At 34.7% G+C, this 14,011-nt stretch overlaps 2 protein-coding genes across 2 annotated transcripts in view; one reads left to right on the top strand and one right to left on the bottom strand.

Moving 5' to 3' along the window:
* Positions 1-2,818, bottom strand: part of LOC126810676 (cilia and flagella-associated protein 47) — a 55,733-nt gene extending 52,915 nt beyond the window's left edge. Inside the window, exons 1-3 of the mRNA XM_056098781.1 lie at positions 2,618-2,818; positions 1,210-1,364; positions 44-251 (exon numbers count right to left, since the gene is read on the bottom strand). Coding sequence (XP_055954756.1) covers positions 44-251; positions 1,210-1,364; positions 2,618-2,767 — 513 coding nt within the window. The 5' untranslated portion in view covers positions 2,768-2,818. The remainder of the gene's footprint in view (positions 1-43; positions 252-1,209; positions 1,365-2,617) is intronic.
* A 294-nt stretch (positions 2,819-3,112) lies between these two features.
* Positions 3,113-10,645, top strand: LOC126811368 (dnaJ homolog subfamily B member 13). The gene is made up of 7 exons (XM_050536937.2): positions 3,113-3,262; positions 4,601-4,707; positions 5,376-5,537; positions 8,208-8,365; positions 8,843-8,975; positions 9,525-9,696; positions 10,456-10,645. Exons 1-7 carry the CDS (start codon positions 3,195-3,197, stop codon positions 10,607-10,609), a joined length of 954 nt encoding a protein of 317 aa, XP_050392894.1. The 5' UTR covers positions 3,113-3,194; the 3' UTR covers positions 10,610-10,645.
* Positions 10,646-14,011: the final 3,366 nt, after the last annotated feature.

Genomic DNA, 14,011 nt, shown 5'->3' with positions numbered 1-14,011 from the left:
CAGCTAATCTGGAGAAGATAAATATATTTTCAGCACAACTTACCTTAATTATTTGTACACTATTCGGTGGAACGGAACCACTAGCAGGATGTGCGGATAGATGTTTATTCCCGTTATATTCTAATTTAAACTGTCCCGTTAATGATCCATGATTTATTAATGCTATTTCTCTACCAATTACACGACTTGTTGCTACAATGTGACCAAAATTTACACTTTTTTCTAACTCTAATACAGGCTGTGATGGAAACCTAGAAAAAGAGACAAAATATCATTATTGCATGTATAAGCTTATTAAACATTTTATACACCTTAAAGTGAATTCCCACTGTCATTGCTGATACAGGGCTAATTATCAACATCCCAAAATCAAATTGATTTGGCTGAAAGGATCACTCTTCCATGAATTTATATATAAGAGATAAAAGTGGCTATGAAGACCTGGTTATCCCGATTGTCAGTGACTCGTTTCGTTTGTATTGAACTCTTCGATGTAGACAAACATCACAATCTACAATTTATATAAACCCACTGGTAGTTACTGAATTATTGTAACATTTTTAAGCTTGGATGATCCAATTCTGATGTTTAAAACACGATTTGGAGAGAGGGGGCTTGTGGTTTAACTTGCCTCAGGTTATTTTTAACAATAACCAATTCATTCCAACGTATTATTATTACTGTTTGGGAAGAAAATAGTTTAATTTTGCTCCCCGATTTCAGATGAAAGGTTCAAGATGGCAAGTCGCTAACTCAATATCATCCACAGTCTTATTGGTCAATTTAAATCAACATTGATGTTGTTATATTACCGTGCAAAGATAGACTTTTGATATCCAATATTTAAGATAAAATGAAAATTTTGAAATTGGCACATGCATGCCAGAATGCTTTTGAGCACCACATGTGATGAATTGACTTGATGAACGAGGCTAAAAATATCCCACAGAAGAATACTACTGATGTAGGCTGGAATAACCAGATGCCAAAGACTGCCATTCAATCTGCACTTTTCGCGTATTTTGTCAAACATAACTGATTACAGTAATGTAAATCAGTTTATATACATTTATATTACATGCGTTGCAACCTATTTGTGTCAATTTCTAAGTCCCAAATATTAGCGATTTAGCTCCATTAAGTGTGAGTGATCGATTACAATCCTCTACATAAAGGTAATACAATAAATAAATGTGACAAGAAACTTACGCCCTGATAGGTACTTCAATAACATCACCATCTACAGTAATAACTAATCTATCTTTAACTTCATTTTTATCAGTTGGTTCATATTCTATAATAGCCTGAACACTTAACCCTGGTGCTACTGGCTGATCAGGATTCTTTACTTTAATACTGAATTTCTGGAAATAAAATCAAATACAAAGTTACTTCAAGGTGGCTGGGGGGGTTGGATGGCCGAATGGTTAGCATGTGCGTGCTGTATCATAAGGCCTGTCATTGAGTCAACTGGCAGGGTTTCGATTCCCCAGTTGTACGTGATAAGGAGCAGGGTTGCCTGTCCAACCTTTTGGGTTTTCTCCGGGTCCTCCGGTTTCCTCCCACTGTTAAAGACCCCTAAGCGCAAGCGAATTATTGAAATAAAATTGAACCATGTGTTAGGACCGAAATGACCTAGTTTGTGTCGAGTGGACCTTTAACCCCATTTCTCTCTCTCTCTCCAAGATGCCTAGTAGAGGTAAGCTTATACCGGTAATGTAAACTATGTAAAATAACTCACAAATGCGAATGAAATTAAACTTAAGTTAAAGTGTGCTGATAGTGACAGTGCAGCTATAGGATCCAGGTTTCTTGGGGGAAGGCCTAGAATTTGACCTGCAGAAATCTGGGTTGGAAAAAGGTTTGGATATAGTTCTATCATATCGCCTATCATAAGGCCTTTTTACCAGAAAACAAATCGGTTTCGATTACCTATCTCGTTTTATACATGACGTAGGTCTCGAGTTGGTATTTGAATCGATTAAAGTAAACACAACAAGTTGCCTTGCAAGATGGCTGAAGACTGAAGAATTGAGGTAAAATGTTAAAAAATTCATTTTTCTTTATTCTGTTCTTGAAGACAAGGCCAAAAAATAAAAACGAGAAGTTGTACCAGTTGACTGTTCCAAAATGACCCATAGCCATAGGCCTATTCGTATTTATTAGGAATGTCCATGATATTCAGATCATAACGTGAATTTCAAAAGAAAATGAACTAACGTCAGGTACGTAGTGTCCCTTGTTAGGAATGCCATCTTGGAAATTGAATCGTCAATCCTGCAGGCGAGCAAGTTGGAAGATTTGCATAATCGATTTGACAAATCGTCGTGGTAAATACGACAATTAGGTGAAACCGTTTTGGCTAACTTTTGCCGTAAATGTGTTTGAACAGGAATAGCTAATCTATTAACCATAATCGGTTTCTCGTAAAAAAAAAAAAAAGCCTTTTATGTCATGGCGGCGTGGTTCAAGCCTAATTTTATCAAATCCAATTTCAAATATTCGCTTCATAATTCAGACATTGTTATCATAACAACGAATTTGTGATTCATTAATGGCTACTCAAATAGTTTATTTATAATGCAGAATAAAATGTAATATTTCAATAAGAACTTACTTGACTCTTTGGTCCATAATATCTAATGTTTCGACTGATTTTACTGATATTTTTGACATTTACGGTTAGTTGAAAAACATTATCTGGCTTTGTATCGTAAAACTCCAAGATTGGTGGAGTAATTCGCACACCAGATACGTCGCCTTGCATTTTTAAAGTTTGCCAAAATTAATAAAAACAGCCGGCATGAAATTTTAAAAGAAATATTCGACTTTTTTCTGTAAATTTTGTTTCAAAGACGATGCACGGAATCCATATTGTTTGGATGTTGTCAGGGATTTAGCTCAAAGAGGTCAATCAGTGGAGGTTTCGTATCCATAAAATAATTTAATTATCGGTATTTGTCATAAAAAAAATTGAATTTGGTTCTGTTTCTATCAACTAAATCAATCTTATTATTACTATCGTTCAATTTGATTCCATTTTCAAAGAAAATGAATGCAATTGAAATAATACGAAACTATATTTGATTATTTTCATTCGGTTACTACGCGACGCCGCCATTTTTCTTGATTATAAACAACTTTTATGTGAAAGCGTGTTGACGGTTTATCCAAAATTGAATTGAACATCAGCCATGGGGGTGGATTACTACAATATTTTGAGTTTAACAAGAAGTGCTACCGATGCAGATATCAAGAAAAGGTAATACAATTTTCTTCTTTGTTTATTTTGAACCAATATCAGTATTTGATTGGCGTGTCACATCGCCTGAAATTGACAATAGATTTTGTCAGTGACACATCATAGCCACATAGTCTTGCAAGTTTACATAGCTAACAATTTTGTATTCGTCTTGATTTCTATCCTATCCTGGTATTTATGTCGGCGTGATTCTGTCCGATTGTTGTGCTTTGCAATGTGACATTCCGATACTTGAAATGTCATCATTTGCGTGCGCGATTTGTTTGAATTTCCATGTACTTAGGGTTGACAACAAAAAATTCAACTATCCCGTATGGCTTTAATTCTGTTATTTCTGGATAGGGCTGTCCAACAGCTTTACAACAACACCAAAATGAACTTGAGTTATGCCTAATTAATTGTCGCTAATTAGCGCCCCTTTTGTCTGAAGAACAAAGATTGCAAGAATTAAAGTTGAATATATTTTCAAATCAATATGTTATTTATAACCCTGGTATCCGTCCCTAAAATCGCGTTGTTTTCTACTTTCATTTTGATGTTTAGCTTTCTCCCCACAGCTAGAGTAAAAATTCGAAAACGAGGCGAAAAGCCAGTCTTTTATTTGCGAAAATAACCGCATTTGAAGCCGCAGTTTCTGCCAATGGACAATCTGACGAGGAAGAAAAACCAATACCCAAATCGCACTGGTGTAAGCTTACTGGAAAGTTGTGAGAATACCACATAAATGACCTCATGATGAATTATCTTTACAGTCCGAGCGAGTCCGGTGCCTTTTTATTCAAAGGTTATTCATTCCCCTTCTATTTAAAACATACAACTGAATCCTGCAGTTGGTATCCATCGCCTGAACATAAACATTCGTTGCCGGTGTTTGGCACACGTGCGCATGCGGTACTAGATACAAGAATAAGTCGGTCCCATTACATTTGCGTAAGACCAAGTTTTTCACCAGCTGGCCTAATACAGAGACATCTGTACAGCTCACTGTTGGTTGAGAAGAAAAATAACCAACACCTCTCTTTGCAAGTGTGAGAAATGCATTGTTAGCTTGAGGATTGTGACAATATTTCCAATAACTCATTGCATGAAGTGTACGTGAACAACCAGTTACAGTACCATAAATATGACTCTATTTATCTAGAAGACCGATATCTGTTCTTTGTCGTCAAAGCAGAGGCAATTTGGACTAAACAATCCATACTGAAGGTAACTGTTTCATGTACAATAATGTAGTATTATTAGTGAATGTTTTATTTAAAAATTAATGAATTATGAAGTCTGGTTTACATATTTCTTGTTTCTGGTCACGCTTTTTATAGTCAAATTATTTTATTTCAGTTACCGTAAATTGTCTTTAAAATTCCACCCTGAGAAAAATAAGGGAGATCAAACATCAGCTGATAAATTTAAACAAGTTTCAGAAGCCTATGATATTTTATCTGATCGTAAGTTTAATAAATTACTATCAATATTTGAGATACAGGAATGGCATGGGGTGTTACTGGTTATTCGGTCATTTCAATAAGCTTACATTGTTTGTATTTGGGGGGGTTTTGTGGTATGCACATTCCATCATAAGGTCTGTCATTAAGTCAAGTAGTATGATTTCGATTCCCCACTTGAACGTGACAAGGTGTAAGGATGCCTTCCAAACTCGTGGGTTTTCTCTGGGTCCTCCAGTTTCCTTTCCACTGTTAAAGACCCCTATGCGCAAGCAAATAATTTAAATGTAATTGAACCATGTGTTAGTCCCAAAATGACCTAGTTTGTGTCCAGTGGACATTCAACAGTCAACCTGATTTCTCTCTTTGTTCATATTTATCCAACCTGTGAAGAGTTTTGTGCCTCTTTGTCTTCCAATGAATCATGGTTTGTAGATTTTTTGCCTTTTTTTATTGCATACCCCTGTGACCTTCATACCCCTGTTAGTGTTACCTTCATACAAACAAAGCACTCTTAAAGTTGTTCCTTCAATTGATTTGGTTAACCAACGATAATTTCTATAAATAGTGAAATTTGCTAATTACTATCTCACAAATATCTTAGAAGAAAATAAATTTCCACTGTTCATTCAAGATGGTTTGTGTATTATTGATGTGAATTTATTTTCCAGCACGTAAACGAGCGGTTTATGATCAGTTTGGTGAGGAAGGTTTAAAGAATGGAGTACCAGAAGGCAGCGGTGAAGCTGGGGCATGGACTCAAGGTTATACCTTCCACGGCAATGCAGAAAAAGTCTTCAGAGATTTCTTCGGGGGAGATAATCCATTCCAAGGTAAGCTACAAACAGGGATTGATTTTGACGGATGTCAAAATAAAAAATTCATTTAAATATTTTGACTTATTGTTATTGAACAGCGATTGATTTTGATGGAGGTGAACTTAATAAATTCATGTAAATATTTTCACTTATTGTTATTGAACAGCGATTGATTTTGATGGAGGTGAATTTAATAAATTCGGTGGAACATTTTCACATATTGTTATTGAACAGCGATTGATTTTGATGGACGTATACACAATAAATGTTTTTGTAAACTGTGTGATACAAAGATACATTTTCACATATTGTTACTGAACAGAAAAGTTTTACGCAAAATTCTGTTCCTAATTATTGGTTATATTTCCGGTTGTCCAAAATGTAAATCGCACATCAATATCCAGTGTTTTAAAGGTTTATTTATAGTAACAGAGCAAAATGTAAATCGCACATCGACATCCAGCGTTTTAAAGGTTTATTTATAGTATCAGATCACATGTCTCTATTACTATTATTATAATAAGCTTGATTGTATTTTTCCTGAATAATTATTACACAGAAAGACATTTGTAAATACATTATTTTGTTTTACACCAAATATTACATATAAATACATTATTTTGTTCTAGACTAAATATCGTAAGATAAATTACATAAAATTATTATCCTTGGAATTTCTTCAGAATCTAATGTGTGCTTGTTTATTTCAAATTAATCTGCAAAATTTTGCTTAAATCATTTAAGATGAAATTCTATCCCTGATAGTACCGGTAAATTAACTTTTTTATACAGTTCTTCATTCATGGCTTCTAGATTCACCTTTAAGCTTCTTACGGTATGTTTTCCAAAAAACAGATTTGTTTTGATTTTGTGGAAAAGAAAATAACCTTTCTTTAAAATATAGTCTAATTACAAAATAACATATTTTTGAAAAGGTTTGTTGGTAAATAAAACTTAAACTTGCCTGATAAAAATGTTTAATCTCTCATTATTCAGTGTTCGTTTCAAGTATACAATGTTTATTGTAACTAAAGTAATTAAACTATGGTAGATTTAACGAGATTCAATCAAAATTTAATTAAGTACCAAGTCTGTCTATTGATCTCTATAGTTTGTTTCTTGGGTGGTCATATATATATATTGATTAAAGACCCAATGTACTTAGTTCTGTTCTAGATATCTTACTTATCAGTTTGTCATAAGCCCTGAGAGCTCATTTTCATATGTTTGAACTTCTTCAAAACAGGGCTAGAGTTTTGCCAATTGAAGTACGATCGACATGAAACTTAGCAGCATGCTTGTTCTCTTGGACAATTGTGCATGGATTGATAGATTTGCACATAGTTATTTTATATGAAAATGGTAGCTTTGTCACCAGTCTTGGTGTCTGGTACATATTACAGTCATTCTTGTTATTATTTTTTTACTCACTGGTACTTTGTGGCCAATGTTTAAAATATAATCTGCGGTTTCATGAACTGTGTCTAGTCCCTCGTATTGTATGGAAAACCAAGGTTCAGCGTGCATGTTAACAAACTCTTGTCAGTTGGAATTCAAAATAAGATTAGGCTGTGGCGTCGCTGTCCAGGCAAAATTTCCCTCCTAGCACACTGTATGGAGTATGCCCGTCTTCATTAGCCCAGTTGGAAGAGAACAGTAGGACGTTAAACCCCATTTCATTTGCCTGTCTTAATTAGTCAGGATGAAGCAGAAAAATATGTTAAACCGCATTTTGTATCATTTCTATTGATTTATCTATAGACTTTAGAAACATGGTGTTAGTTTGTCAGGTAATCAAACATCAAGAAAGAAGAATCTTGACTTGTTATTGAATTATTTATTACTGTACATTAATTATAAATATCATGTAGTCAGATAGATTGGTTGTAATTAAAAAAAACCACATGTTATCTATTCTATTCTAGTTATTCTGATGTCAGTATATATAATAGGTTGTATATCACACCTTTACTTCTTATAAATAGTTCTGTATTCTATTTCAATCAAATTACAGTGATAGTGGAGACTGAGACAGTCTAAGTTATTTCTAAACTAAAGGATTCTTTATCTTTGGGATATTTCAATCAGAGTTATTTTGAGTTATTTCTGAACGATAGTTTTTTTTTTTTGTTATCTTGAGCAGTTTTTGTTTGGAATATTTTGATTTAATTAGAGTTAAGTGTCAGTGATATCTTTTCTGAATTTTGAGGAACTTATATTTGTGTAGATTATACAGTCTTTGGTAGAACTTAAACCTCATTTTATTCATTCTGTGGTTGGAGGTTTCATAATCTGTTGAATGAAGATATATAGGAAAAAATAAACAAGTTATTTTAACAATGGTGTCAGTTACTACAAGTAAGTAATAGCCAAGTCCTGTCTGTCTCTCTTTCTATGATTTTGTAAGGCCCTGACATATTTTTTAGCCTTGCAATTTATGTTATTTTTTAATAAGTTTTGATTTCTGTTAGGTTGACAAATAAAGTGTACACATTGTATCAGAAAGTCTGCATTGAGTCAACTGGCATGGTTTTGATTCCCTGTTGTACGTGACGAGGAGTAGTGTCGCCTGTCCATCCCCGTGGGTTTTCTACGGGTCCTCCAGTTTCCTCCCACTGGTAAAGACCCCTACACGCAAGCGAATTATTGAAATAAAATTGAACCATATGCTTTTGTTATTTGTAGAGTTCTATGATCGTGTAGATGGTGATTTGAGTATGGGATTCGGTGGTTTAAATGGTCGAGGTCACAAGAAACAAGATCCAGCCATACAGAGAGATTTACAATTAGCTTTAGAGGAAGTCTTTCATGGCTGCACCAAAAAAATGAAAATTTCTCGCAGGGTAAGTCTGATTTAATGTTGGGTGATCTAACACATGTAGTTTAGATCATAAGGTCTGTCATTGAGTTAGTCCCGAAATGACCTAGTTTGTGTCGAGTGGATGTTAAACCCCATTTCTCTCTCTGTCATTGAGTGAGGTGGTATGGTTTCCATCCCAAGCTTGGTTTTCTCATCATTCTCTGTATCTTTTTACTGCAAGTCACCCACTATTGTCCCTCTTGAATAATGTTTTGACATGTTCCCTGGTGGGTCGGTATGTCTGGAGAAGTGAGCGGGTAGAATTACAGAAAAGTACTTTTTAATTGGAATAACTTTTAGTTCAGAAACAGTTTCAATTTTAGTTTTCTGGGTAATGGTACGTTTGTATTAGATTATGGCTTATCCCCTTATATGCATATAAGTGTGTTTATTTTTATGTTCAAGTTATCCAATAATAAGAGTCCTGTATGTGTATTTAAAATTTTAAAAACTTTTCTAGGTTATGAATGAAGATGGACATACATCAAGTATTCGTGATAAAATTTTAACAATCATTGTTAAAAAAGGATGGAAACCAGGAACAAGAATTACGTTCCCTAAAGAAGGCGATCAGGGACCTAATAATGTACCAGGTAATTTCTTCAATAGTCTTGTGGATGCTGCAATTTGTACTAAGAGTTTACCTCTCAATCGATACTCTTGCTGCTGGGATACTTGACTCACGATGAAATCATTTGTGATTTTTTTTTAGGCGGGACTGTCACTTGTCAGATGGTAGGGAGTGTCCTTCGGTCTCACAAGGTGTTTATCAGTAGAATGGGAGGACAATAAACCATGTTCCCTTGTGTAAGGGGTGGTTTAACCGAATGCAGGCGTAGTTTTGATTCCCTGCTTGTACATGACACGGAATAAGGTTGTGTCTCCAACCTTGAGGGTTTTCTCTGGGTTCTTTGGTTTCTTCCTCCTGCTAAAAACCCATCTACGCACAAACAAATTATTGAAAAAAAATTGAACGATATGTTGGTCCTGAAATGACCTAGTAACCCCTGTTATATGTCCCTCTCGGTTCTGTTTTTCCCTGTTATTTAAATGTTATCAACGGTAATATATTAATAATCCATGTTTATTTAAATGTTATCAACAGTAATATATCAATAACCCATGTTTATTTGATATTTCAGCTGATATTGTTTTTGTTGTAAAAGACAAACCCCATCCTAGATTTAGACGAGAAGGTATCAATTTAATCCACACAGCAAAAGTTCCGCTTGGTAAAGCTTTAACAGGATGTACAGTAGAAATTAATACACTGGATGATCGAGTCTTACACATACCAATAAACGACATTATCAAGTGCGTAAAAAAATTAACCGTAACCATAGTTGAATTTGGGGACTCCGGTCTGAGGTTTATGGAGAAGTCAGGGAGAGAGAAATGGGGTTTAAAATCCACTTGACACCAATTAGGTCATTTCAGGACTAACATATGGTTCAATTTTATTTCAATAATTCGCTTGCGCGTAGGAATTTTTAGCTGTGAGAGAAAACTGGAGGACCCGGAAAGAAACTCAAAAGTTGGACAGGCGACCCAAGTTGGACTTAACTCAATGACAGACCTTATGATTTAAAGTGCATGCATTAAACCATTTGGTCACTCAACCCCCTAGGCTTATGGGGGGGTTAGGTGGCCGAATGGTTAGCACGTGCGCGCTGCGATGTATCATACAGTCTGTCATTGAGTCAACTGGCATGGTATTGATTCCCCGGTTGTACGTGACAAGGAGTAGGGTCGCCTGTCCAACCTCGTGGGTTTTCTCTGGGTCCTCCAGTTTCCTCCCACTGCTAAAGACCCCTACGCACAAGCGAATTATTGAAATAAAATTGAACAATGTGTTAGTCCCGAAATGACCTAGTTTGTGTCGAGTGGACATTAAACCCCATTTCTCTCTCTCTCCCTAAGCTTATGTAGGATGCAGATTTACCATTTAGCTCTTGCATAATGTATGTTTAAATGTTAAATAATTAATCTGAATACATATCAGAAATTTTATAATTCAGCAAAAAATTCCTATGAAGCATCGTTACTTTAATATTATCTGTTTACTATTTCCAGGCCAGGTTATAAGAAAGTAGTACCAGGTGAAGGTATGCCTATTTCTACAGAACCAACAGAAAAAGGAGATCTTATTATAGATTTTGATATCGAATTCCCTCCAGCATTATCACCTGAAAGAAAAGATATGGTCCGAAGAGCTCTCCTATATTAAAAAAACAAAAAAAAATCTCAGTGCTCGAAAAATAATTATGAAATATTCAGAAAATTTTACAAATTAAATTTATTTACCAGTATGTGAGACTTGAACAAACTTTTTTTCTAAAATAAAACAACCTCCCTCTTCGGGTTAAATTGAATATGAAATAAATGTTCAGAAAAACTCTCCATATATTACAGCATTAATATTAATCTTGTGTTGACTGTTAAATTTTATAAACAAACTTTTTGTCCATCTTACCACCTCGTGAGAATTTTAAAAAATTTACTTTAAGCCATTGTAAAATCGAGCTTTTTTTTTTTATACAAGTCTGACTGGGGTTATACTTTTTAATAACTGTTTTTTTAATAACAAAACACTACATTGTGGTGATTTTATTATCATTTTTAGTGTTTCATCTTTGTACCATTTTATATGTTTTAGAAACCATTTTAAAGTTTTAAAGTTCTCTATTTGTATATAATACCATATTTATATAATAAATCTGTGATATCCTATATTCTTGTCTCTTCATGTTTGACTAGTGAGAGAGAGATGAGGTTTAACGTCTACTCAGGGAAAAAATGAGGTCATTTCGGGACTAACCATGTGGCCACCTACCCCCCTGTAATATCCTGTATTTTTATCTCTTGATGCTTGTTCGGAAATTGGAGGGGGGGGGGGGGTGGATGGCCGGATGGTTAGCACGTGCACGCTGTATCATAAGGTCTATTATTAATTGAGTAGGAGTAGGGTCGCCTCTCTAATATCGTGGGGTTTCTCTGGTTCCTCCCACTGCTAAAGACCCCTACGCGCAAGCGAATTATTGAAATAAAATTGAACCCGAAATGACCTAGTTTGTGTCGAGTGAACGTTAAACTCCATTTCTCTCTCTCTGACGAAATCTAGAGTTGGCCTTAAAAAATAGATCTCACGGTATTTAATCCCTCTCATTATGATCAGCAGCTATTACTCTGAAAAATCTTTTTAATCAGCTTTCTTCACTACCATATTTCAACAAGAGCACATGAAATTGTTTGTCTTGTCTAATTCTGAATTAAGGTATTGCTTTCAGGGTTCTTCAGCCCAGCTAGACAGCCTCCAGACAAAAAATGAAAAATTATTCATTTTTAAATGTAGGAGTGAGGTAATATAGACCTGTTCCTCAATCTACAAAATATTCTTCTGACTCTATATATAAGAGAAATGGGGTTTAACATCCACTTATCACAACCTATGGAATGTTTTGGGACTAACAGGTTCAATTTTATTCCAATAATTTGCATGCAAGAAGGGGTCTTTAGAATAGAGACTAGGAAAGGAAACTAGAGAAAAACTAAGATGCTGGCCTTACTTGTCACAAACTGTGTCCATATAAGGATATTTCCCCCCCCCACCCACCCCCCTCAAAGGTCATACAGGGAGTTTAAGTTCACCTTGCATTGGAAATATGCCAAATTCATTGTCAACATGTGGATTGAGACCACTTCTTTACATGCTGAAGACTTTCTACTTGGACGTCAATTTATTGTATTTCAGACAGATGAACAGACCAAGTCTAATAACCGCCTGCAATCTTGGAAAGGCAGGTTACAAAAAAGACAACAAATAAATGTTGCACCAATTTCAATGTTTTATTAAAAAATTATTATTTCTATAAAAACACAATAAATTTACATCATATACTACTACGAGAATACCTGACGACATCCCGTGTAAAAATAATAGTTCTGTCTAATAACAAGAGAAATTATTCCTCCACTCCACGAAGACACTAATAAAACAAATACAGTTAGAAAATACCTGTACACCAGGAGATTACCTTCTACATTGTAGAATTATACACCCAGTTTATTAACTTAGTACTATTGTTGAAATATTGCAGTTAATAAACTTCTAGGCTGTAGAAATTACCTACCAGGTTTATTTTAAAATGAAATGAAGTGAAAGGGGATTTAACATCCTACTGTTCTGCTCCATGAGGATAAAGGTGAGATAAATCTGATTGAAACATTGTAGATAATAAACTTAGTCGATTATATCCCAAAAGTGTAAGACAATGATATTGGCAGGTGTATCACACATCTAATAATTAAGGTAGTTAATTAGCTACTATTAGATAATTTTAATGATTGTCCGTTAAATGAAGGCTACTAAGGCCACACAAAATAAATGTCTTGTTTCTCGGGCAACTGACAGCTGAAACTGTAGGGAGGGAGGGCGGTTGCTTTTTTTTTTTTACTCATTGATGGTGCAAAATAAAATTTGGCTATTGCTGAAAATTGTTGGGGCGGGAGGGCGGTCTTTCTTTTTTCTTTTTTTTTAAATGAGAAAGTCATTACTTGTTTACGTTTTTGCTTTCCGTTATATTCAACTTTATTGTACATACTTAAAACATAAACCCAAAATCTAGTCTACTAAAACACTGAGACTGAACACTGACTAAAAGGAAAATAATTTTCCATATTTAATTCACATAATTGAAATTGGTTTAAAATAAAATTCCATACGACTATGTAATAGCCCTCCATAAAGACAACAATATTTTTAAAAACTAAGCCTCCTTCACCAGGTGTATCAAAAATAATAATCATGGTAAACAGTATTTAAAACTAAATCTAGTATTGCCGGTTTATTTATAATTATTTACCGAATTCCAACCAATGCATATGTCACACCGTGTCATCGGTATTGGAGATTGCCGGAAATACTGTTTCTTGGGATATTCGGTGTGTTTCTCAGGATATTCGGTGTTCTATCCGGTGTTTATATTGAATGACTATTTAAATCTAACTAACAACTGGTCAGTAAAACCATCAAATCGGTAATCCAATTATTATTTTCCGGATTATCGAAACTACCGTAAATGTGCTAATAATGACCCAGATTCTAAGGTATGCATTATGACGACTATCGTCATCGTATCGTATTCTTAGCTATAATTAATTAACCTGTTCTACGGTTCATTATTTTATCAATAGGATTTTCCAAACAAGGACCGACTGAAGCCGGCAATAATGAGCCGATTACGATCGAATGATTGAAATATTGTCGCCAATGACTTTTAACACGAATCAAATTCTAGTTTATCAGGGGAGGTAATTAATATCACGTGATACAAAATGGAGGTTCTTTCGATATCAATAAAAAAGGCAAATCTGCCAAACTTCGCCATTGTTCGGATAAAAAAGACAGCATGTTCATCTGAATCAGTTTTAATACATTTGAATAGATATACATGTATGGCGGATGTAGGTACATGCGGGATATTTTTTTTACGACTTGCTTGTCGATGTGCGGGCGGGCGTTACATATTTATTTTTTTTCATCAAGACTAATAAATAGACTGCACGCGCAACCAATTTTACGTGCGGGCGGTGCCCGAGAAACAAGTTATTTTATTTGTGTTGCCTAATA

Source organism: Patella vulgata, chromosome 2 (assembly GCF_932274485.2).
Source record: "Patella vulgata chromosome 2, xgPatVulg1.2, whole genome shotgun sequence".
NCBI classification, from domain to species: domain Eukaryota; kingdom Metazoa; phylum Mollusca; class Gastropoda; family Patellidae; genus Patella; species Patella vulgata.
This window is presented reverse-complemented; position numbering and strand designations above follow the sequence as displayed.